The following is a 23,180-nucleotide window of genomic DNA, read 5'->3' as shown; positions in this document are numbered from 1 at the left end:
GAGTTAGGCAATACTGGACACATAGTTCTGTGGGAAAATTTGGGACTGGGGTTGTGTTGCAGTTATCCTGCAGTATAAACAAAGGAAGGGCTGCACTCCGGCTATCATAGGTGTGGCTGACAGGCTGCAATTACACACAAACATATATTCAGGGTGTGGTTTGCATGTTGGAAAGCTATTTGTGAGCAGACCAAATGGGAGCTACTTCAACAAGAAACTGTAACACCGAAGGTTACAGGGCTGTGGTGATACTGACTAGCCAGTATCCTAGAATATCACAACCACACACTATGAATATAACTTATAGAAAAGGGGTGGGGAACCTAAGGCCTGGGGGCCAGATGCTGGGTGAAGGTATTTTTTGATTTTGTTTCTCATCTTTTGTTTTGACCCAAAAAGGTTCCCCACCCGTTACAGAGTAACAATGGACCTGAAAAACTGATGTCAGAAGTAACTTGAAGAAAAAGTAGTTAGTGAAAAGAATGATTAACTAACATTTTATGCTAAAACCACCAATTCACACTCTACGCTGCCCTGCTGTGTTTTCTCATTTAAATCTGGAATCGCTCCAATTACGTAAGTATAATAAAGATGACGTTAAAGTGGGTTGACACTGACAACTAGTACACAATCTGAAAAGCATTTTTTGTAGGCTCCTTACAGGCAACGTGTCAGGTCCCAGGCAACATTCTACCTATAGACACTAAACACTAAGCTGTTATCTGTGGTCAAATCCTCATCTCCATCATTATCCCACTATAAAATGGTACATTTGTAACTGTGACAGCCTGGTGGTGTGAATGAACAAAGAGCCATCAATTTTCTCATTAAGCAGATATCTTTTGCTTGGAAAAGAATGAAACTAATTTCTAACTAACAAAACACTTATTGCTTTGCTACCTATTGAAAGTACATCTCTCTACTTTATAAAGTCTACATTTGAAAAAGAAACTAAGGAAGCAGTATGAAACATTTAGTTTAACTTAAGAATTGAGAGTAAGTAAGTTTTGGAAAACAGATATGGTCACTGAGTTGCACTAAAAGTTTAATGTCTGTTTTCCAGTCAGGTATCAGAAGACTTATCAATACATGGTATTATAGTAAATGAATAATCCTGGAGCCATCTTTATAAACAACTCTAAAACTGGTATTCCAAAGGGAATCAGAGGTTTAAAAAATACCACTAATGCAGATTTTCCTTCACCTTTAATTATCTCTTTTTTTTATTTTCATAAGTCAAATGTGTCAATATATTGATACTCCTAAATCATCATCCATCATCCATTTTGATTCATAAGTATACCTTTACTGTTTCCAGTTATGATATTTCAAAATCTCTTTGGAATACTAATTTCATCTTAATAGGTTTCTTCAACTTTTTTTTTAACTCCACCCTATTTCCCTGAATCGTTGCTCAAGACAGTTGCTGATGTAAAGTTTAATATAAAATATTTTGTCACAAAATAGTATTGCTTTTGTATGCACATTGTGGCAAGAATTATTTTTTTCAATAAAAACTATACCATCTTCCATAAAATCCTACACATATTAAGATTTGTGATGCAGAACAAAATTACACAGGGTGAAACAGGTACCAGCACAACAGTGAGATTATATTACATCAAAAATTTTTAATGGTCCCAAATATATACTCAACAACTAAGCATACACTCAGGGGGCAAAATAAAATAAAATAAAATAAAATTATGACACAAAAGTGACCACATCTAGAATTCCACTCAATCTTTAATCAAGAAGGGACAGACCAATCCCCCACCTCCAAAAAATTCTGCAGTTTAAAGGGCAAAAGGGAACAGATAAAAAAAGAGGAAATTTTATATTCAGGCCTTCCCCCATAGAGGTTTTTAAAACCTGTTGCAGCTTGACTAAAATGTTCAAAATGTATGATTTCAAAGGCAGGTCTCTTTATACAAAGAAACTGCTGGCATTCTTAGTGAAGAATTATAGCAAGACAGCCTTTTCTTCAAAAGTCTCATACATTGTCCAAGAAAGCATATTCTGATTGTAGCAACTGACCAGCCAATCCAGAGTTCCATGAACAAAACTCCTGCCCTGTTGGCTTTTTATGTTTCCATTTCCTTCCCTGAGAAAAGGGCAATGTGTGGTCCAAGTTGGAGAGCTCAAAGGCATAAGTCTTCCCCCAAATGTAATATTTTCCCCTTCTTCTGCTCCTTTGAATTGGCACTTGATTAGCAGAAATCAATTTGTAAAGGCTGACCTGTGTGTCACACAGTATTTTCACAAAAGATTGCTGCTTTGTTGTGTGTTATTTTTAAATTTGAAAAATTAGTAGGTTTTCTTTTTTCCCCAACTGGAATTGATGTTCGTTGCCATTATGACGACTCAAGTTTTGCTTTCTTTGACAAAGGTAGAGTTTCTTCCTTATCTTCATCTTCATCATCCTCTTCATCATCATCAGGATAATCTACAAGCCCCACTAAGCCTCCCTGTGAAAAAAATGTAAACAAGTCATACACAAAAATGAACCAGATACTGTTCAATGTCAAAAGATATCAGAAAATATTATAAGCACAAGAATACTGATAAGTATGAAGTTTTGTATAAAAATATACTCCAACATGCACAAAAGTAATGTCTTTTGCAAGTACTGATTATGATAAGTCCAAACAAACAAAAACAAACAAACAAAGGGGTTGGGGTGGGGAGGAGGGTTATACCCCTCCAAACAATCCTACCTGAAGGGATAATTTGTGTGGAAATTAAAGAAAATGAAAACTACTTAGTAAGCATTTGTCATTGCAGCTCTATCTGTACAAAGATGGAAATTTCCTTTACCTAAGATAGTTGACTGGACTGCAGCAATGAGCGATCTGGCAGAACTTCAGAGACAATATGGAACATCCTTCAAATTGAATTATCAATTAGGATAATTTTATAATATGGTCTCTTTTCACTAATGCTAATTCACTAAGTAGCAACAGTAATTTTAAATATGTTTATTATATGCAAAGTAGCTACATTATATGATGTGAAGGTTACAAAATGTAAACGATTTTAGGAAATTCAAAAAAGTATATCTGGCAACATTAACTTATCTACACTGTATATGCTGACCAAAACATTCTAATTTATATGCCTATGGTTAGGCATCTACATCCATATTTAGGCACCTAAATAAGTGATGATCTTAGGAGGCAGTAAACACCCACAATGCCCATTTATTACAATATTTTTTAATTTCTGGAATGTATTCAACACCTGACTACCAAGAGTTGTGGCTAAGCAAGTACTTCTGAAGATCAAGTCACTCATTTAGGTGCCTAACTTTAGACACCCAAATTAGAATATTTTGGCCACTGTATGCGGGGGTATAAATGCACCAAGTATATTGTACATTATACACAAACAACATAGGGTAGTATTTTAGACAGCATAACACTATATCTATATAGAATAGGAGCTAATAAATGCTGCTAGAAAATCTAATTGCAATGTTATTTCTAATGGGCTCATATATGAACAATTATAGCAATTTTAGAGCAAAACATTCAGAATCCACATATATATTATTGTATATATTTAATTAGGAGGATGACACCTTACACAAAAAGACCACTATTGTCCTGTTTTAATAGATAACCCAACAAATTGTACAACAACAGTGTAAATACAAGATTTTCCTAGTACAGGCAGTCCCCAGGTTACGTACAAGATAGGGACTAAAGGTTTGTTCTTAAGTTGAATTTGTATGTAAGGGTACGTACGTCTACACTACAGCGCTAATTCGAACTAACTTAGTTAGAATTAGTTAATTCGAACTAAGCTAATTCGAACTAACAGGTCTAGAACTAAAAACTAGTTTGAATTAGCGTTTTGCTGTCTCAGGCTAGCCGAGGGCTGCGCTTAAAGGGTCCCGACCCCCACCCCGGACACACAGTTCTAAGGGGTGCCCCGCTTGCAAAGAAGTTCTGGCTTGGATTGCCCGGAGTACCCACAATGGGCACATCACACCACTCGGCCATCAGCCCGGCTGCACTTGCCGCAGGCTGCCATCTGGGGAGAGGGGGTATTTGGGGGGCTGCAGGAGAGCTTCCACCCCCAGAAGCCCGCAGAGCCAGCCCAGTCCTCCCCATCGGGGGTTCATACCCCATTCCTCCCTTACCTCCTTCCACTTACCCTTCCCTAGCCCCCATTCCTGATGTACAAAATAAAGATAACGTTTCTTCCAACATTGACTCTGTCTTTATTGAACAAAACTGGGGGGAGACTGGGAAAAGGAGGTGGGAGAGGGGAAGAGAAAGGCTGGGAGAAGGGAGGGCAACTAACATGATCAGGGGTTGGGAACAGGTCCCAGATGAAGAAAGGCTACAGAGACTGGGACTGTTCAGCTTAGAAAAGAGGAGACTGAGGGGGGACAGGATAGAGGTCTCTAAAAGCAGGGGTTGGGTAGAGACGGTGCATTCAGAAAAGTTCTTCCTGAGTTCCCATAAAGAAGGACTAGAGGACACCAAAGGAAAGGAATGGGTAGCAGGCTTCAAACTAGTATGAGAAAGTTGTTGTTGTTCACAAAGCAAATAGTTAACCTGCGGAACTCCTTGCTGCAGGAGGCTGTGAAGGCTACAACTAGAACAGAGTTTAAAGGGAAGTGAGATCAAGTCATGGAGGTTGGGTCCATGGAGTGGTCTTAGCCAGGGGGTAGGAGTGGTGTCCCTGCCCAAAGTTTGTGGAAGGCTGGAGAGGGATGGCACGAGACAAATGGCTTGGTCACTGTCTTCGGTCCATCCCCTCCAGGGTCCCTAGGGTTGGCCGCTGTCAGCAGACAGGCTACTGGGCTAGATGGACCTTTGGTCTGACCCAGGACGGCCATTGTAAGCTCAGGGCTCAGGGTCGGGGGTCTCAGTGGACCCCCTTGATTTTCATGCACACCTGCTCCTGGGTGGCCAGGCTGGCAGCTCTCCTGCCCTAGCCGGCCACTTTCCTGTGCCTAGTGCGGAGATCGTGGACAAGGTCCACGATGTCTGCACTAGCCCAGGAAGGTGCCCGCCTCTTGCGGTCCAGGGCAAGCTCCTGGGAGCCGCCAGCCTGGTCCCGGGAAGAGAGGGTGGGCTGGGGGACATCGGGTGGGTGGCTCTGTGCTGTGCCAGGTGCAGGGTCTGCTGGCTGGGTGCTGGCAGGCTTGCACCTGGCACGGGCACCGTAGCCAGCCTGTGCCCCTTTAAGGGGTCCGGGGCTGGGAGGGGGGCATAGAGTTTCCCTGGTGTTGGCCAGAGTGGACACCAGGGAAACCTGGGGAGGGCTAGCCTCCCACTAGTTCGAATTAAGGGGCTACACACCCCTTAATTCGAACTAGCTAGTTCGAACTAGGCTTAATCCTCGTAAAATGAGGTTTACCTAGTTCGAACTAAGCGCTCCGCTAGTTCGATTCAAATTCGAACTAGCGGAGCGCTAGTGTAGCGCCTATTAAAGTTAGTTCGAACTAACGTCCGTTAGTTCGAACTAACTTTGTAGTGTAGACATACCCCAAGTCGGAACTGGCTCCAGATTCAGCCGCTGCTGAAACTGATCAGCGGCTGCCTACAGGAAGCCCTAGGCAGAGTTGCTCTGCCCCCGGCTTCCTGGAATCAGCCGCTGATCAGTTTCAACAGCGGCTGAATCTGGACTCCTGGGACAGAACAGCTGGGGCGCTGCCAGGTAGGTCCCCACAGGACCAACCCGGAAGCACCCCAGCTGCTCTACCCCAGGCGTCCCGCAACAAAAGCCCCCTCCACCCCCAGCAGACCAGGGAGACCCGAGCAAAGCAGCGGAGGTGCAGAGGTCCCGCCGCCTCTGTGGCTTTGCTCCTGTCTCCCTGCTGTGCTGAGGGGGAGTCCTCCTCCCCCAGCACAGCAGGAAGACCCGAGCAAAGCCGCACAGGCGGCGGACCCCAGAGCAAAGCCGCACAGGCGGCGGAGTCCCCCGCCTCTGCGGCTTTGCTCCTGTCTCCCTGCTGTGCATTAGCTGTGCACAGCAGGGAGACAGGAGCAAAGCCGCAGAGGCGGGGGACCCCGCCGCCTGTGCAGCTTTTCTCCGGGGCAAAGGAGCAAAGCCGCGTGGGCAGCAGGATCCCGCCGCCTGTGCGGCTTTGCTCAGGTCTCCCTGCTGTGCTGGGGAGTTCCCCCCAGCACACCAGGGAGACCCGGAGCAGCTTTTCTCGCCCCGGAGGACGCGGTGGCGGGACTGCTGCGCTCTGGGCGGTCCCGCCGCCCGCGAGCTCTGGGGCGAAAAAAGCCCCGTTTGTAAGTGTGGATCCGACATAAGTCGGGTCCGCGTAAGTCGGGGACTGCCTGTACTATGGACCAGCTGACATTTACCACAGTCTAACAATTCAACATGCAAAACTATACCTACAGCTAGATTGATTGCTTGGGAGGTCTGACATGGAGGAAGAGGGATTGTAAGAGGAGTTTCCTACATGTAAGAGGAGTTTCCTGTCATTCTAGAACAGAAAAGCTTCCTCTGTTGCAACATCCCACACTCTCATATTCCTCTGCATGGTGATTTATGATTGCACTGGGGTAGAGTTCCTCCCATATTTATGTTTTAGTGGGATTCCCTCTGTCCTGAAGAACACCTAATATAAGGATCATCATAAAAAGATGTCGGAGCTCTAACTCTGCTTTGCTGCTAGGATGAGCAGCAAGGCTACCACAAGCTGGTGAGGGTACAAAAACCTCCACAGGACAGGGAATTTCCTGGAGACCAAGCTAAATTATATGAATGCCTGACCTATTGCTCCTTCCACTGGTGGGACAAATCTGCCACCTACAGAAGAATCTGAAGTACACATTTCTACGGGAATCTCACATTAGTTCTCTTCCCAACCAGGCTTTTCTCTTGCAGGTGTGCTAGGAATGGTAGAAGAAAACTTTTACTAAGAGAACAAAAATGAGATATGGAGGTGAAGAAAAAGCAGCCAGGCTTTTAAAAATGAAGTGGTCTCATTTCCAGGTTTTTGGGAGAAAAAAAGATTACAGAAAGATCCAAGCGACTTTTCAAAAATGGAAGAATTCAGTACTAGTGTAGGTTTTCTTAGCAGTTTTATGTTACCATAAAATTCTAGTCTCTATACGTGAAAACCAAGCTCAATAATACACAACTACTGTTAAATATAATTTTAGGACAAAATATAATTAAATACATTTACAAATACAGTGCTGGAGTTTTAATATGCTCCTTTTCTCTGATAATCCTTTTTAATACATTTTTTATTTTAGTGTTCCCCACCTGAAAACAGCCAAGTGAAAAAAAGCCAAATTTCTTCCCAAGCAAGATTTAATAATCACGTGTTGTGGCATACAGCAACTGTCTCCAAGAGCATATGGCCACAGCTAATAAAATAGCTGTAGGATTCTTGATACCGCTATAAGAATTGCTACTAGGGACATATGGTGGTGTGCAGCAAAATTAGGAAATAGTTCCATTAACTCTTTCAACAGCAAATTATTTTTACCCATCCAGTTTCCCTATGGAATCAAAACCCCACTTCTTCCCCCCAACTAGCGTGGCTAGGGGCACTATCAGGGCTGGGGGTCCCCAGCACAGGTCCACATACCCTGGGACCGGCAGGAGAAGCTGAATAACATGACCTCAGCTCACTCTGCTCCCCCAGTCACACCACTCTGGTTCCCACCAGTAGTGCAGGGGTCGTCCTGTCCCTCCACTGAGCGATGCACTGGGCAAGTGGAATGAGCTAGGGCCATGTTGTTCTGCTTCCCGTGCCACTGCGGGTGAGTGTAGGGGGAGGGAGAAAAAGGACCCCTACTGCGGGTGTCAGCAACTGCCCCGCTTCCCACCTAGCCTCCAGGCCACCCAGAGGCTCTGTCCCTGCTGACTGCCTCCTCACCCCTCTTGCTGAGTGGGGGGGGGAGGGGGGGGGGCAGAGGAGGGCCCCCTTTACATCCCTACCTCACATGTTGCCTCTGAAGTGGAGAATATATACAATAAATACTTTGTATTTTTTTGTTTTAATTGTGAACAAGTTTGTTCATGAAAACTGATTTAAATACTCCTTTTGTTTATATTAGGTCAAAGCTCTTCCAAAGTACTAGAGACCAGGAAAATGTGCAAAGGATTCTACAAGGGATGTTAAATTTAATCAACTGATCAACTAGTAGATGGATTTTCCATTGGCTAGTCATTAGTCGATAAGCGGGGGAGCCACAGAGGGGTTAGCTCCCGACCCTGAGAGCTAACCCCACTGCGGCTCTGCCTTTTAAATGTATTAAGAGACAGCAGGCTCTTAATACATTTAAAAGGCTGAAGCACAGCGGGGGACCCGACGTGAGCCAGGCCAGATGATTCCCGGCTCGCGCCAGGTCCTCCTGCTGCACTCCAACCTTAAATGTAAAAAAAGGCTGGAGTGCAACAGGGGGACCACCAGGCGCGAGCCACGAAGGCCATGTCCCCGCTACCGCCAGCTTCCCGCAGAAACTGTGTTGGGGGGAGGTGGGGGAACCAGCTTTTAAGCCGGTTCCCCCACCCTGAAGCACCGGCTCCTGCTCCCATCCTTAGACTCTACCACAATGAACTAGGGATGTGAATGACTAGTTGACTATCCAATAAGCATTTGCTTATTGGAAACTCGACACACTAGTCGACTAGTTTCTCCCCCACCCCGCACTTTGTTGCCTATCAGAAAGAGTCCGGGGGTGGGGGCGGGGGAGGAGAAGGTGCTTTCAAAGTGTCAGCACCACGTGGAGCCTGGGGCCATACCCTGGGCTCCACATGGCACTGCCACTTTGAAATGCTGCGTGCAGCCTGGGGCTGTGTGGAACCTGAGGTCAGCGGGGGACCTTGGGCTCCATGCAGCCTTGCCGCTTTGAAATACTGTGAGGAGCCCGGGGCTAGTAGGGGACTGCTTGAGTCCCCCGCTGACCCTGTGCTCCTAACAGTGCTTTGGCTTTTGAAAGCGGAGGTGCCCTTATAGACTAATTGAATAGTCGATGCAAATTGCATCAACTAGCCAATTAATCTAAATTTAACATCCCTACGATGAACTCATGCTTAAACTACTGTAAATAACTTAGATTTATGTAAGTGATCAGAATGGCTCTAAATTTGCTGCAGCTACAACAAGAACAAAAATTTGACCAATTGAAGTTGAAAAATACCTTGGTAGTAATAGCTGCCATCTGAGATGTGCTTTTAGAAACTGATCCGGGTGATCCTGGTGACCCTGGAGATCCTGGCGATCCTGGAGAGCCAGACAAGTTACTTGCAGATGACTGGCTGGTAAGGTTAGTTTTTGTACCACTGGAGAAGGAAAGTTTGAAACTTGGGCTCTGACGACCAGAAAGATTAGTTTTTAGAAGAACCTCCTTTTCTTCACTCTCTTTCACTGTAGAAAGAAATATACTTTTGAGTGGATACATTTATTGACAGAAGTCATTGGGAGGAGTTATAAAATGTTTATTATTTTGCTACAGAAGTTGCATCTCTAACTTCACTTGTATCTTGATGGAAGGAGAAAAATGAATATACTTTTGCTATTTGCTGAATGTACAAACCAAACCAACTAGATATAAATTAAGCAAACAGTGCATTGACAACTTAATTATAAAGCTATGAACATTTTTTTCATTTCAGTGCTTTAAAAAGATGCAGCAAATTCATTAAGAACATGATTTTTGCAGTTTTATGCCTTTAAAATAGTTCAAAATAAACATGGTTTGAATTTAGTTGCATGTATCAAATTCTAAAACAATAAAGCTTTATATGAAAATACCCTTCATTTAAACAAGATACATGACCATTCCCCTTCCTGTCACTTACATTTTTTCCTTTCCATGAATTTACTGATAGGGTCCATAATGTCATCTTCATTTTTAGTTTTGTCAGAGGGGGGCACAACTGCTTCACCATCCTCCATATCATCTTCATCACTATTAAACCACATTTCCTCCTCATCCTCTAGGGTTCTTGCATCTCTCCGGTATCTATGGTTTCTCAAGATGCTACGCATGCTGTGGAACAAACAGTTTTTAAGGCTTGTGAGATACAAGTATCACTTAAGTTTACATAAATATTGGAATAAGCCAGGATGGCATAACTTTATAGACAAAAATATTGTCAAAAAGATCAGTATTTTATTTTTTTTAAAAAGTCATCCTGCAACTTGTATCTTTATTTACTTTACATGGACTACATAAAGCAATGCAACAAATGAAAAGGTTGTAGCGTAGAAAAGTAAAACCTTACTAATAAGCGCATTCACACACACTTCACCACTCTCTCCAAAGGGACTGTAAATCTTAATAAGAATAGCCTTTATATTTTTAAACAAAATTATTAACAGTACTAGTAAATTATGGAGTATTGTCAGAATATCAATCTATAATCGCTAAAATAAACAAAGGACATTTTAAAACTATGACTCATGTCTTCTTATAGTGCAATTACACTGACAGATGAAAATATTATATTAATAGAACAAGGTGTCATTGTCAACTCAATTTTATTATGAATCTGACAATATATATATATTTTTAAAATCCAGTTTCTCAAGTCAGGCAATCACAAAAGATTCTCATCTTTCACTTAAAAAAAAAAAAGTTTTTACTCTAAAGTGCAGAGAAAAATCTTTTAAAATGTGAAACCTACACCAAATCAGGAGGCCAATAAGAATCCAAAACATTTTGTTTTCAACAACTCATGTCCAGTGTTCCAAGTTTTTCTATCTTTGGGCAGGCTGAATTTTTTTGGGGTGGGTTAAAATTTGCAACACCAATATTGAGGCAGTATATAGATGTGCACCACCAATACAAATAAAACACACACACACACACACACACACACACACACACACACGTGTAAAAAGCAGTACATACATGTGGAATATATTAAAACAAAAGATTGTTAACAAGGAGCAATTCTTGCAATATTTAATATGAAATAAAATAAAAAGAAAATTAACACTACCCTTGGAGTGCATGTATCTTTATCCTTTCTAACAATTCAAGATAGTAAACATGCCAAAATGCATATTATCCACACATAGCTCAGTTTTAAGATGCTAAACAAATCTGTGAGGCAAATGCTATTTCTAGTTGAAACGATAGCTAATACAATATTTACTGACACTAGAAAGGAGAGTAAAAGGCATTCATTAAGGCTTATACAGTTTCTCTGGGGAATGTTTAGGATCCATGCTGTAAAAACAGATAAAGTTCTCCTGGTTTGAAACTTTCACCTTGTGTGTCACAAACTCAAAGACTGAGAGGGGTAGCTGTGTCAGTCTGTAACTGAAAAAATCTTAAACAACCAATGGTCCTGCAGCACCTTAGAGGCAAGAAAACTCAAAGATTAGAAGCCCCAGAACAAATTAACACATGGCTTCAGGTTTGTAGTAAGGATGTTGAGGATTAGTCGACTATCCAATAAGCAAATGCAAATCATATAAAGGCAGCAAAGAGGGTGGGGGGGAGGGACAGGAAGAATATTGGGCTCCACGCATTGCGGCCGCTTCAAAAGGCTGTGGCTGCATTTCAATGGGGCAGCACTGCACAGCTGATCCTCATATCTGTGTGGCACTGCCCCATGGCGCAGTCTCGCATTTCAAAGTGGCAGTGCTGCGTGGAGCCCGGTGCCAGCTAGGGACTCCTGCGGCATTTCTGTGGAATCCGGATTCAGCTGGGGCAGACACCGCACGGCATTTCAAAGCGCACAGAGCCCGGGGTCAGCTGGGGAGTCCTCAGCTGATCGCGCATTCTGCAGAAATGCTGTGTGGAGTCTGAGGTCAACTGGGGAGTCCCCAGCTGATCCCAGGTTCCAGAAAATGCTGCGTGCAGCCCAGTGTCAGCTGGGAAATCTTCAGCTAACTCTGGGCTCCGCATGGCATTTCAAAGTGGCAGTGCATCATGGAGCCCAGGGTCAGCAGGGGAGTCCCTCACTCACCCTTGGCTCCATGAGGGCGCTTCCCCACAAGAGCCTTCGCTGGGGACTTTTGTACATTTCAAAGCTGACAGGCCACGTGCAACCTGGGGCCAGCGGGAAGTCTTGCTGACTCTGGGCTCCATGTGGGTGCTTCCGCTTTGAAATGTGGAAGAGCCCGCAAGGGCTGTTGTGCATTTCAAAGGGTAAGCGCCCTCGTGGAGCCTGGAGTCAGCGGGACTTCCCGCTGGCCCTGAACTGCATGTGCAGTTCCGCATTCCTCCTTTGAAATGTACAAACGCCCCAATGTTGGCTCTTGTGCATTTCAAAGGAGGAATGTGGAAGTGCCTATCGACTAGTTGATGGAAATTCCATTGAATACCTGACTAGTAAATCACTTGTTAGTTAGCATCCTTAGTTTGTAGACAGATGCATGTTCCAAAGAGCTTGCAAATAAAGTGTCATCTTAGAAAACAACTAGCATCACACTTAGTACTTGCTATTTCTGACTCACAAGAACCAGAAACTCTATCACATAGCAAACATCTGGCCGTAATGAAACAAAATATACCATATAGTAATTTAACAAGATTTAAAAAAAAAATCATGAAGATCAGTTTTAGATGTCTGCAACACTCCAAAAAAATTCTGTTAAATTTTTTTTTCTATCTTGTCTTAAGCCATTAACACCTATGTAAACTTTGTTTGAAATGTAATCATGCAAATATCCTCCTGGCCCGCACACATACCATGCAGCCTGTTCTCCCTCTCCCCCCTACATCCCAGCCAGCCAGAGGACTGCAGCAAGCCAATCAAGGACACTCCTTCCTCCACCTCACTGCACAGATGCCAGCACCCACCCCCCTCCCTCTTTCCCCCACCTACCTCAGAGTCAGCCCCTTATATCTCCCCCTTCCCAGGAGGCTTGAGTGCTCTGAGTTTCTGCTTCTCTCTCTTCGTACAGACAGGACTCTCCAAACTCCCCTCCCCTCTGACTCCTCCTCAGCCAATTACTCCCTTCCCTTTCTCCTCCTCCCCCATCACTCCTACCAGCCACTTATTCTCTCATCTCCTTTCTTTACCTGCTCTGGGAGCTGCTCAAGTTTCAAGCACAGAACAGCTCTGTTTAGGTGCTGCTTAGCAAGATGCCCCACCGGTCAGCTGAGCTCCCTGCCTGCACAGGAGCTTTCAACTACAGAGCAGATCTCAGAAAATAGCTGAGACACCTCACAGGTGTGTAGCTTACAGAAGTTAGCTCATGTCTTTGGTGGCTTGACTCACTAGATTTGAACACTTCCAATGGGCAATACTGTGGTCTTCTCTATCAACCAAAGTATTTCATGTACTAAACTGGGTAATCAAATCTTTGGAATTTTTGCATGCTTCATTTAGGGCTTGGCTTATGAGGCTATAAAGGAATGTAAATGAGAGCAAGACACTCTCCCATGCTGCCTCCGAGTGGGAAGCTTGCCTCCGTATTCACTACAAACACAGGAGGAGAAAAGTTGAGCCAACTGTTTCTCTCTGGGCCATAATTCTTTCCTTGTGCTGCTCTCAGGCAGAACAACTGTGCGCTATCCCCTATCACTTGCTAAATGTAAAGGACAATCTAGCTCTTAAGTGTTCTGTTTTTCTCCCAACTGAATAGGAAAGAAAAATTTCTTCTGTGTTGGGCTATTTCCATAAAGGGGCAAAGAGAGATTTTTGTTTATATTTTTAACAAAGGGCAATGCATTTCTAAATCAGATTAAATCAATAAATTAAGTAGAGACTATGTGGTGCCTTTAAAACTGGGAATAACTGTTCAGACAAACAGACACAAGCTCAGCACACTGTTTCTTTCAGGCAACAAGCAAGCAAGCACGCATGCATCCCCCCCCCCATCCCGCACTTATGCGAAGGACTTCCTATTTTTCCTGGCACAACCAAACCCTGACCTTAGTCAAAGTTAGGATCAGAGAAGCAAGAGAAAGGACCCTGGCTGGCCAGGAAGTGGAGGCAGAGAGAAAAGCCCCCCCCCGCCACTTAAGTCCCTTCACATGCCTCGCCTTCTGCCCTGAGTCCCTCAACCCCTCACCCTGAATCCTACAACCCTCCATCCCCAGGCCCTGCCCTGACTTCTGCATCCCTACCCCCCACTCTGCTAGTCTCCTTCCCTGAAGGACCTGGGCAGCAATGGGTAAGTCTTTTAGTGCTAATATAAAAGCTCTAGAGTTTGCATTTTCATATACTGAAATGCCAATTTACTAGGCATTGGATACTAACAATTCAGATTAATAATATTTAACGCAATGTATAAGTAATAACTCAGACTCTCAATCTGAAATATAAGCATTAATGTACAAGCAATAAAAACTGTGTATTGTACAGTGTTTTTATTGTATAAGCAATAAAAATCATGATAGTTCTATTAAAAAAATCTGTCATTTTAAAACAGATATGCTGTAATCCTGATTCTTTGCTGACATGATAGCTGTTTTCAAATATCTAAAAGGGTGTTACTGAACCAAAAATGGTTTATATATATGATTTAAGAAAAAAAAGTCAGTGATAATCCAGAATAAAATAATCTTTAAAATACTTTTGAGAATCTTATTTTTTAGAGAATGAGCTTCAAATATTTTTAGCTCCAGTTAGGATAATTTAAGTTAGAATAGAGAAATCCTCTGCATTTATTATACTCTTCCACACACTTAAATTTAGATGCAGACTTAAGACATATCTGTTGAACCCTGGCTAGGTGTTTGAGCAACACAGATCTGGAAATCACACTGTCAACCACATCTGTTCAGCAAGACCTGAGCTGCAAACAGCGAAGGATCTGAATTATTAATGGCTCCTGATGGGGAACAGAAATACACATGACTGTATCCTAAAAGACAATTTAGCACCAAAGTATTAATGAATAGATTTACATAGACATTTACCTGTCAAGTTTGGGATTATCTTGTCTTTCCCTTTGTTGTTCAAATCGTAGTTTCAATCCTTTAAATGTTTGCACATAATCTACATCTTCCAGTGCTTTCCAGTAATTCTCTATTACATGAGCTGTTAATGATTTTATATCTTCCTATAGGAAAAGTACAATAAAAAACAACATGACTTTAATTCAAGACGACAAATTTATTTTCATAGAATCATAGAATACTAGAACTGGAAGGGACCTCAAGAGGTCATCAAGTCCAGTCCCCTGCCCTCACAGCAGGACCAAGCACTCTCTAGATCATCCCTGATAGATATCTATCCAACCTGCTCTTAAATATCTCCAGTGATGGAGATTCCACAACTTTCCTAGGCAATTTATTCCAGTGTTTAACCGCCTTGACAGTTAGGAAGTTTTTCCTTATGTCCAACCTAAGCCTTCGTTGCTGCAATTTAAGCCCATTGCTTATTGTCTAATCCTCAAAGGCCAAGAATAATTTTTCTTCCTCAAAGGCCAAGGAGAATTTTTCTTCCTCATTACATCCTTTTAGATATTTGAAAACAGCTATCATGTCCCCTTTCAGTCTTCTCTTTTCCAAACTAAATGAGCCAAATTCTTTTCAATCTTCCTTCATATCTCATGTTTTCTAGACCTATATCATTTTTGTTGCTCTTCTCTGGACCTTCTCCAATTTATCTACACCTTTCTTGAAATGTGGTGCCCAGAACTGGACACAATACTCCAACTGTGGCCTAATCATAATGGAGTAGAGCAGAAGAATGACTTCTTGTGTCTTGCTCACAACACTCCTGTAATGCATCCCAGAATCTTATTTTTCGACAAATGTCACACTGTTGACTCATGTTTAACTTTTATAGTCCATTCTGATCCCTAGAGCCTTTCTGCAGTACTCCCCTTCTAGACAGTTGCTTTCCATTCTGTGCATGAAACTCATTGTTCCTTAAAATACTTTGCATTTGTCCTTATTGAACTTCATCCTATTTACCTCAGACTATTTCTCCAGATCATTCTGAATTATGACCCTATCTTCCTAAGCACTTGTCACCTCTTCCAGCTTGGTATATCTGCCAACTAAATAAGCATACTCTTCACGCTAACATCTAAATCGTTGATGAAGATATTGAACAGAACTGGTCCCAAAACAGACCGCTACAGAAAGTCCCCACTGGGGACTCTTGTACATTTCAAAGTTGGCCGCCGCTTCACCCATCTCCTCCCACAGAGCTAGAGCTGGGGGGAACTGGCTTTTAAGCCGGCTCCTCCCAGCACCCCCAGTTGACTAGTCGATTAGTCACTTGCATCCCTACCTTATTAGTAGCCCATCAGGGTTGTATTTCCCTAATTTATTGATAAGAAGGTCATGCGAGACCGTATGAAATGTTTTACTGAAGTCTAGGCATACAATATCCACTGCTTCTCCTTTATCCACAAAAGTTGTTATCCTATCAAAGAAAGTTATTAGATTGGTTTGACATTTGTTCTTGACAAATCCATACTGGCCATTACCTATCTCCTTATTATCTTCCAGATGTTTGCAGATGAATTCCTTCATTACTTGCTCCATTATCTTTCCTAGCACAGATATTAAACTGACTGGTCTGTAGTTTCCTGGGTTGTTCTCATTTCCCTTTTTATAGATGGACACTATGTTTGTCCTTTTCCTGTCTTCTGGAATCTCTCCCGTGACTTTTCAAAGATGATCGCTAAAGGTTCAGATACCTCCTTGAGTATTCTAGGATGCATTTAATCAGGCTCTGGTGACTTGAAGACATCCAACTTTTGTTAGTAATTTTTTACCTGTTCTATTTTTTTAATTTTAACTTCTAAACCTACCCCATTTCTGCTAACATTCACTATATTAGGCATCCGGTCACCATCAGTCTTCTTGATGAAAACCAAAACAAAGAAGTCATTAAGCACATCTGCCATTTCCAAGTTTCCTGTCAGTGTTTCTCCCTCTTTACTGGTCCTCCCAGCACTCCCATTTGACTAGTCACTTGCATCCCTACCTTATAGTAGCCCCATCAGGGTTGTATTTCCCTGTTCTTGGTCTTCCTCTTGCTTTAATATGTTTGTAGAATATCTTCTTGTTACCTTCTGTGTCTCTAACTAGATTGAGCTTGTTTTGTGTCTTTGCCTTTTTAATCTTGCCCCTGCATATTAGCATTATTTGCTTATATTCATCCTTTGTAATTTGACCTAGTTTCCACTTTTTACAATACTTCTTTTAGATTAACAGATCATGTAAGATCTACTGGTTAAGCCAAGGTGGTCTCTTGCCATACTTTCTATCTTTCCTATGCAGCAGAATCGTTTGCTTTTAGGCCCTTAATAATGTCCCTTTGAAAAACTGCCAACTCTCTTCCTTTTTCCTTTTGGTCTTCCTTCCCATGGGATCAAAAGTTGTTATCCTTCCCATGGGATCTTACCTATCAGATCTCCTCTCAGTTTACTAAAATTTGCCTCCTGAAATCCATTGTCTCTATTTTGCTGTTCTTCCTTCCACCGTTCCTTGAAATCAGAGTTCTTGATTCTATGATCACTTTCACCCAAGCTGCCTTACATTTTCAAATTTTCAACTAGTTCCTCCCTATTTGTTAAAATCAAATCTAGAACAGCTTCCCCCCAGTAGCTCTCAATCGTCTGAAATAAAATCTCCAATGTAGTCCAGAATTTATTGAATAATCTGTGCTCTGCTGTGATAGTTTCCCAACATATGTCTGTATAGTTCAAGTCCCCCATCACCACCAAATTTATTTGTTACAATAAAACATACAGTAGTATATGGCAAAGATATGGAGGGATACAATAGTCATGAAGTACCTTCAGAGTAATATCATTGTAATTTATTCATTAAAAACAAATACTGTAAATACCAGTGTAGCTGAAACATGGTACTTAACTTCTCATTAATAATCTGATAATAAGAGAACAGTAACAGTTTTGTATCGTAGTCTTCAAAACTTAAAACAAGGTAAAAAACCGTATACAAAGTAAGTATAAAACTATGAAAGCAACTCTAAATATTAAAGCCTCTAAGGCAATTTATGCAAATTTTGCAAGTCAGTCAGTCTTCTTGTATCTGTTGTAACAAAACAAGGTGGTGAATACCTTTAACTCTGGAGAGGGGGGGAAGAGAAAAAACCCACTACTAAACAAAGAGACAAAAACAAATAATTATATCTTTATATGAGAGGGAAGAAAAGAGGAAAGAGTGGTTTATTTCTCCACAGAATGAGCTGTGCAGCTAGCTCCCAATCCCACAGCACTTTATGGACCAGTAGGAAATCAGGGCCCTCTGACTCTGCAGCTTCAAACACAAATCTCTCTTTCACTTCCAGAAATTTCAATCCACTGAGTCTGTCCTATCAACAATGATTATCCCAGGGTAGTCAAGGCCAGGGATCGGGATGTTAAATACCAGTTAATTGAATAGTAGATTAACCTCATGAATTATTGTTTACTCACTGATTCTATAGTCCTTAGGGATGGGGCTAGCATCCAGTGCAATCCAGCCCCACTCCAGAGGAGCACCCTGCCACTCCACGCTGCTGCCTCTGATACAGTAGCTGTTCCACGAGGGGAGACCGGCTTCCTGCCACCCCACACTGCTGCCTCTGATACAGAGGCAGCAGCACAGGGGTGGCAGCAGCCCCTGTTCGGGGGAAAGGGGATCGGGTCTGAGGTTGGACACAGCACGAGCTGCAACTGAGCCAGTCTGACTACCCACCTGGCTCCTAAATACATTTTAAATGCAGAGCCACAGTGGGGGCAGATCCTGGACCTAGGGCAAGCTGGGACTAAGCCAGGCTGCTGGTCAGCCTGCTAAAAAAGTTACTGGCAGGAATGAGCGTAGTCTATAGCATTAACCAATAAGCTTTTGGTTATCGGTTTATCAGTTAATCAACTACACTATTACATCCCTACCCTGGGGGCCCATGCAAGTGGGAGGATCCTTATCACAGAAAATTCATAAAGCTCCAGGATCTGTTACATTTCCCAAGTAATTTCCAGAGACTAGTGGGGGAAATTATGAATGTGCCCCTGACCACCATCCCAACCCAACGATATCAAGCCACCTGCCACCTTATGGATCTTAAGGTGAGACAGCATCTTGCCAGAGTCTGGGTAAATTGGCAGATGGGGGAGAAAACAGTTCTCTGGAGAGATTTGACTAATTCCTTATAGCTCCATGAAGAAATCTTACATCATCCAGTAGATTAACACTTCTTTCCATATTCCGTAGAATTATTACAGACACCCCCCGAGTATACAATTATTGTGTTCACGTATCTAATTTTAAATTACATCTATATTTCAGATATTATATGTTCCAGAAAAAAATTCCATCTAGAGTTAGTTTATACAACTCTTTTCAAGTTTGGGCACAATGCAGGGCAACTTCAACATTGTACGTTCACTAAACATAGCTCTGGAAACAAAGGAAGTATTTTCAAACAGCAGTACATACAACACTTTATTTAAATTATGGATTTCCAGGGGTCCCATGATGGTTCCATCAGAATTAACTGGGCATCCATAACTGTATCATAAATTTAAAGTCTATTTAACTCCAAGTATACATGATCTACTATAAAAACTAAAATTGGTCATTCGAGATGTGATAGTACTCACCACCCTAATAAATTCAAACATTTCTATTATAGCAGAGTTCATCAGATTATAGCGGGATCCATTGTTGAGAAATGCTTTGACCACAGGTTCAAACAAAAAGCTTTTCATTATGTAGCGGTTGTAGAATTCATCCTTCAATCCAATTATCTTTCTCTTAAAACGAAGGGCACCTAAAACAGAGGAATGAGTATCAGAGAGGTAGCTGTGTTAGTATGAATCTGCAAAAGTGACAAGGAGTCCTGTGGCACCTAATAGACAAACAGATTTATTGGAGCATAAGCTTTCATGGGCAAAGACCCACTTCATCAGATGCATGTTAAAACCGAGGAATGATTGTTAAAAATCCAGATTGTTAATTCTTCATATGTTACATTTAAAAAAAAAAAAAAAAATCAGGTTTGTGCCAAGCTGACTTCAAGAAGGATAACTCCCAATCCAAGCTTTACATTGCTGGCAATAGATAATGTACTCAGATATCCAGTACTCTGTGGGTTAAATCTCTAGTGTCTTGAAACGAGAATTGAAATGTAATGACATTACTGGGGGAAAAAAATCTTCCGTAGTTATCCTAAGTGCACGTCATCTCTTTTCCATAAAGATCCTTTAACAAAACAGAATGCTATGTCATAATTACACTGCTAGTCTACAGACTCTTATTTTCAAAACAAGTTTAAAGGAAAAAACATTTCAAAATATAGTACTTGACAGTAATCATGATTAGGCTTATAATGTGATTAAAAAAAAAAAGAGATAATTTAGCCATTAAGAAAAAGAAGAAATTAGTAGTACAGACTGTAATCAGGTATTATATTGGGTGATTAGCTGAATCTTCCCAGCATTTGTCATTAAACCAGAAAATCTAGTTCCAGCCCTCTTGGAGAAGACACTATCAACCTTACTGCGTTATACTTTTGAGATTTAGACACCCACTGGAATTTAGACAGAGACTACTGAAGTTATTCAACTTGTGACCAAAAGTCAAAGATGAACTAGTATTCCCTGTGCTATCTACCCTTTCCTGATCACATTCTAAACACATTTTCCTTCAATCAGAGTTGTGCTCATAATTTCTTTTTTCCCCAGTAAGTCTTGAATCTTTTTTTTTTAATTTTAAATGTAAACATTTTATATTTTAAAATGTGAAATGGCATTTTCTCTCAGGCACAGCAGAGAACTGATTTAATTACATCACTTTCAAGGCTCTCTCTTCTGACAAACTCAAGCACTCTCTCAGAATTTGAGCTCTCAGACAACCGTACTACATATATCTGAGGGCTTGTCAGTCTATACTTAACAGCACTACACCACTGCAGCCACACTGTGCCAAAAGGAGAGCTTCTCCTGTGCCAGTACAGGCATTCCACCTCCCCAACAGGCAGTATCTTTATCTTGACAGTGCTGTGTACACTAGGGATGTTAAAATTAGTTTTATTTTTGTAAATGTGTAACTGCTGAACTTTTCAGCTGTTACCCCCTTAATATAAACATGTATGTGGGCACTAACTCCCATGTTCCCCTCCTCCTGCACTGTTGCCTGTGTGGGACGCAGCAGCAGCACTGGGGGAAGAGGGGAAGGATGGCTCTGTGGGAGCCAACAAGCATGGCAAGCCTATTTAAAAGCCGTCTCCTACCTCTTCTACAGAGGCGGGGGGGGGGGGGGGGGCAGTAAGGGTCAACCTATGAGCCCAGACTCATCAGTTAAGTGTGTACCCGGCTACACATTCACATTTCTAGTGCATGCCAGGAGTTATACCAACCTAACTGCATGGCTCACGGATGGAGATTTTCCACGCTTCTGAGTGGAGGGGGGGAAAAAAAATCTATGAAAACAGATCAACTATGCATATGTGAAATGTCATTATGAAATGGCTTTGATTTCACCAAAATTATTTTCAATGAAACACTCAAAAAGATCTCCTCAATCCAAGATATTTATTTCCATGCTAATCTCCCCCTTGATTCACAAGTAACTTGTTGCAAAGATAGTAACAACTATTCAATCATTTAACTTTTGGAACTGTTGTTCAGAGTCTTCCCACCATTAGTATTGAATTTTCTTTAAATGCTAGTGCAAAACTCATTAACATATACTACCAGAAATACTCTCTTCAAACTGAAGTACTATCATTAACAAAACAAAGAGCTTGTCTATATATATTGTGCATTTGTCCACACTAGAGGAGTGTTAAATCTAGTGTGCACTAGTGTCACATGCTAACCAGCCAACATCAAACCTGTTTATGATGTGAACATTTTTTCCTGATGGCGATATAGTTCTGTCATGAGTTTTAACAGTACTGCTTGAAATGGGGCTACATTAATGCACGCTAGCAAAATTTTAGTACATGGTCAAAATAGACCAGTTAATGTGAAACAGTATAATTTACACTCTTCTAGGGCAGACAAATAACCTTCATCAATGAGCCCTAAAAGTGCTGACCTTCAATCTTATACTATTACTAGATATTAAATGCTAGCTCAAGTGCAGAACGCAAACTTAAACAAACAGCTAAGATCCTCAGTATTTTAAAATTCTACAATATAGAAAGAAATCTAGATATCCAATTACAATTACTTTAAATTTTAAATAGTTTTTCAGAAAAAAATTCACAGAGTGTTCCCCTACTTAGTTTAATTAATACAACCTCTTTCAATTTCATCTGGTCTCGTCAGTCAAGAGTAACATCCACAAATTGCTATGAGAAATATTGACATAAAGGTGGTATTTTTATACTGAACTGGTAACGGTCTTGCTTCTGTGAGACAATGTGTTTTTCTTTCAGTAAAATACAAGCATGAAGAATACTAATCTTCATACAGCTAATTATTTATTCTCTATAAATTCAAACTTACATAATGCCAAGAAAGCATGCTTTGAGGCCATAAGAACTAGTACTCTCCGTAAGATATCCTTGTTAATAATGTAGTTCTTTATGTGATATGTATGATGTTCTACGCAGAATGTTAGCAATTCCAGTATTAATGCCAAGAGCTGGGCTGTCTGAAAATCATCTAAAAACAAAAAACCAAAATGTTAACAAGAACGTAAGTTAGAAATATTTAGGTGTACTTTTCAGAAACTGAATCTAAACTTGAAGATGCAATCAAATAATTAGATGTTTAAATGCTATTTTGCTCTCCGAAACTAGTATGGGTAAATAAATGGAAGCTACACTTAGACCTTTTCAAACAAATATAGAATACCTGCAGTGATTTGGTATTTTCACCAAAAGCCAGGTCTACACCTGAAAAGCTTTGCCAGAATTGCTATGCAGGCAAACATTCCTATACTACAGACACTGTTTATACCAGCAAAAGGGTGTTTTTGTCAGTACAACTTATACCAGTACAGTGAGTAAAATAAGTTATACAAGTAAAAGCACTGCTATTCCCATTTAACTGCATCTATACTAGGACTTTTGACTATATTGAAATGTTGTACCAAAAAGTCATATCCCTAACTGACATTACTATACCATCAAAAGTTTCTAATGTGGACCTGGCCTAATGTAATTTGCTAAAAGGCTTATACAAGATTTTTTTTTTTTTATTAGAAGGTTCTTAGACTATAACTTAGCACTACATCAAAGATGAAGTTACTGAAAAACTACTATAATATAGTAAACAACACGAGAGAAATGGAAAAATTTAAACTCAGATTTCTTTGCCTAAAAATGTAAAAATCATTGGTTTTCGAAACACTGTTGAGTTA

At 41.3% G+C, this 23,180-nt stretch overlaps 1 protein-coding gene across 3 annotated transcripts in view; it reads right to left on the bottom strand.

Moving 5' to 3' along the window:
- Positions 1-1,189: 1,189 nt before the first annotated feature.
- PPP4R3A (protein phosphatase 4 regulatory subunit 3A) overlaps positions 1,190-23,180 on the bottom strand; it is a 97,569-nt gene continuing 75,578 nt past the window's right edge. For 2 of the 3 annotated variants that reach the window (XM_006135507.5, XM_025190961.3), the window contains 6 exons: positions 22,322-22,480; positions 19,469-19,638; positions 14,817-14,959; positions 9,793-9,983; positions 9,132-9,358; positions 1,190-2,468 (listed from right to left, as the gene is read on the bottom strand). In XM_006135507.5, coding sequence (XP_006135569.1) covers positions 2,355-2,468; positions 9,132-9,358; positions 9,793-9,983; positions 14,817-14,959; positions 19,469-19,638; positions 22,322-22,480 — 1,004 coding nt within the window. In that variant the 3' untranslated portion in view covers positions 1,190-2,354. Of the gene's footprint in view, positions 2,469-2,817; positions 2,885-9,131; positions 9,359-9,792; positions 9,984-14,816; positions 14,960-19,468; positions 19,639-22,321; positions 22,481-23,180 lie in introns of all 3 variants that reach the window. The other variant, XM_025190962.3, reaches the window with a different exon arrangement.

The sequence above is a fragment of the Pelodiscus sinensis genome, chromosome 5 (assembly GCF_052426305.1).
Source record: "Pelodiscus sinensis isolate ZL-2025 chromosome 5, ASM5242630v1, whole genome shotgun sequence".
Lineage (NCBI taxonomy): Eukaryota > Metazoa > Chordata > Testudines > Trionychidae > Pelodiscus > Pelodiscus sinensis.
The sequence above is the reverse complement of the archived record's forward strand: the minus strand, read 5'-3'. Positions and strand labels throughout refer to the sequence as shown.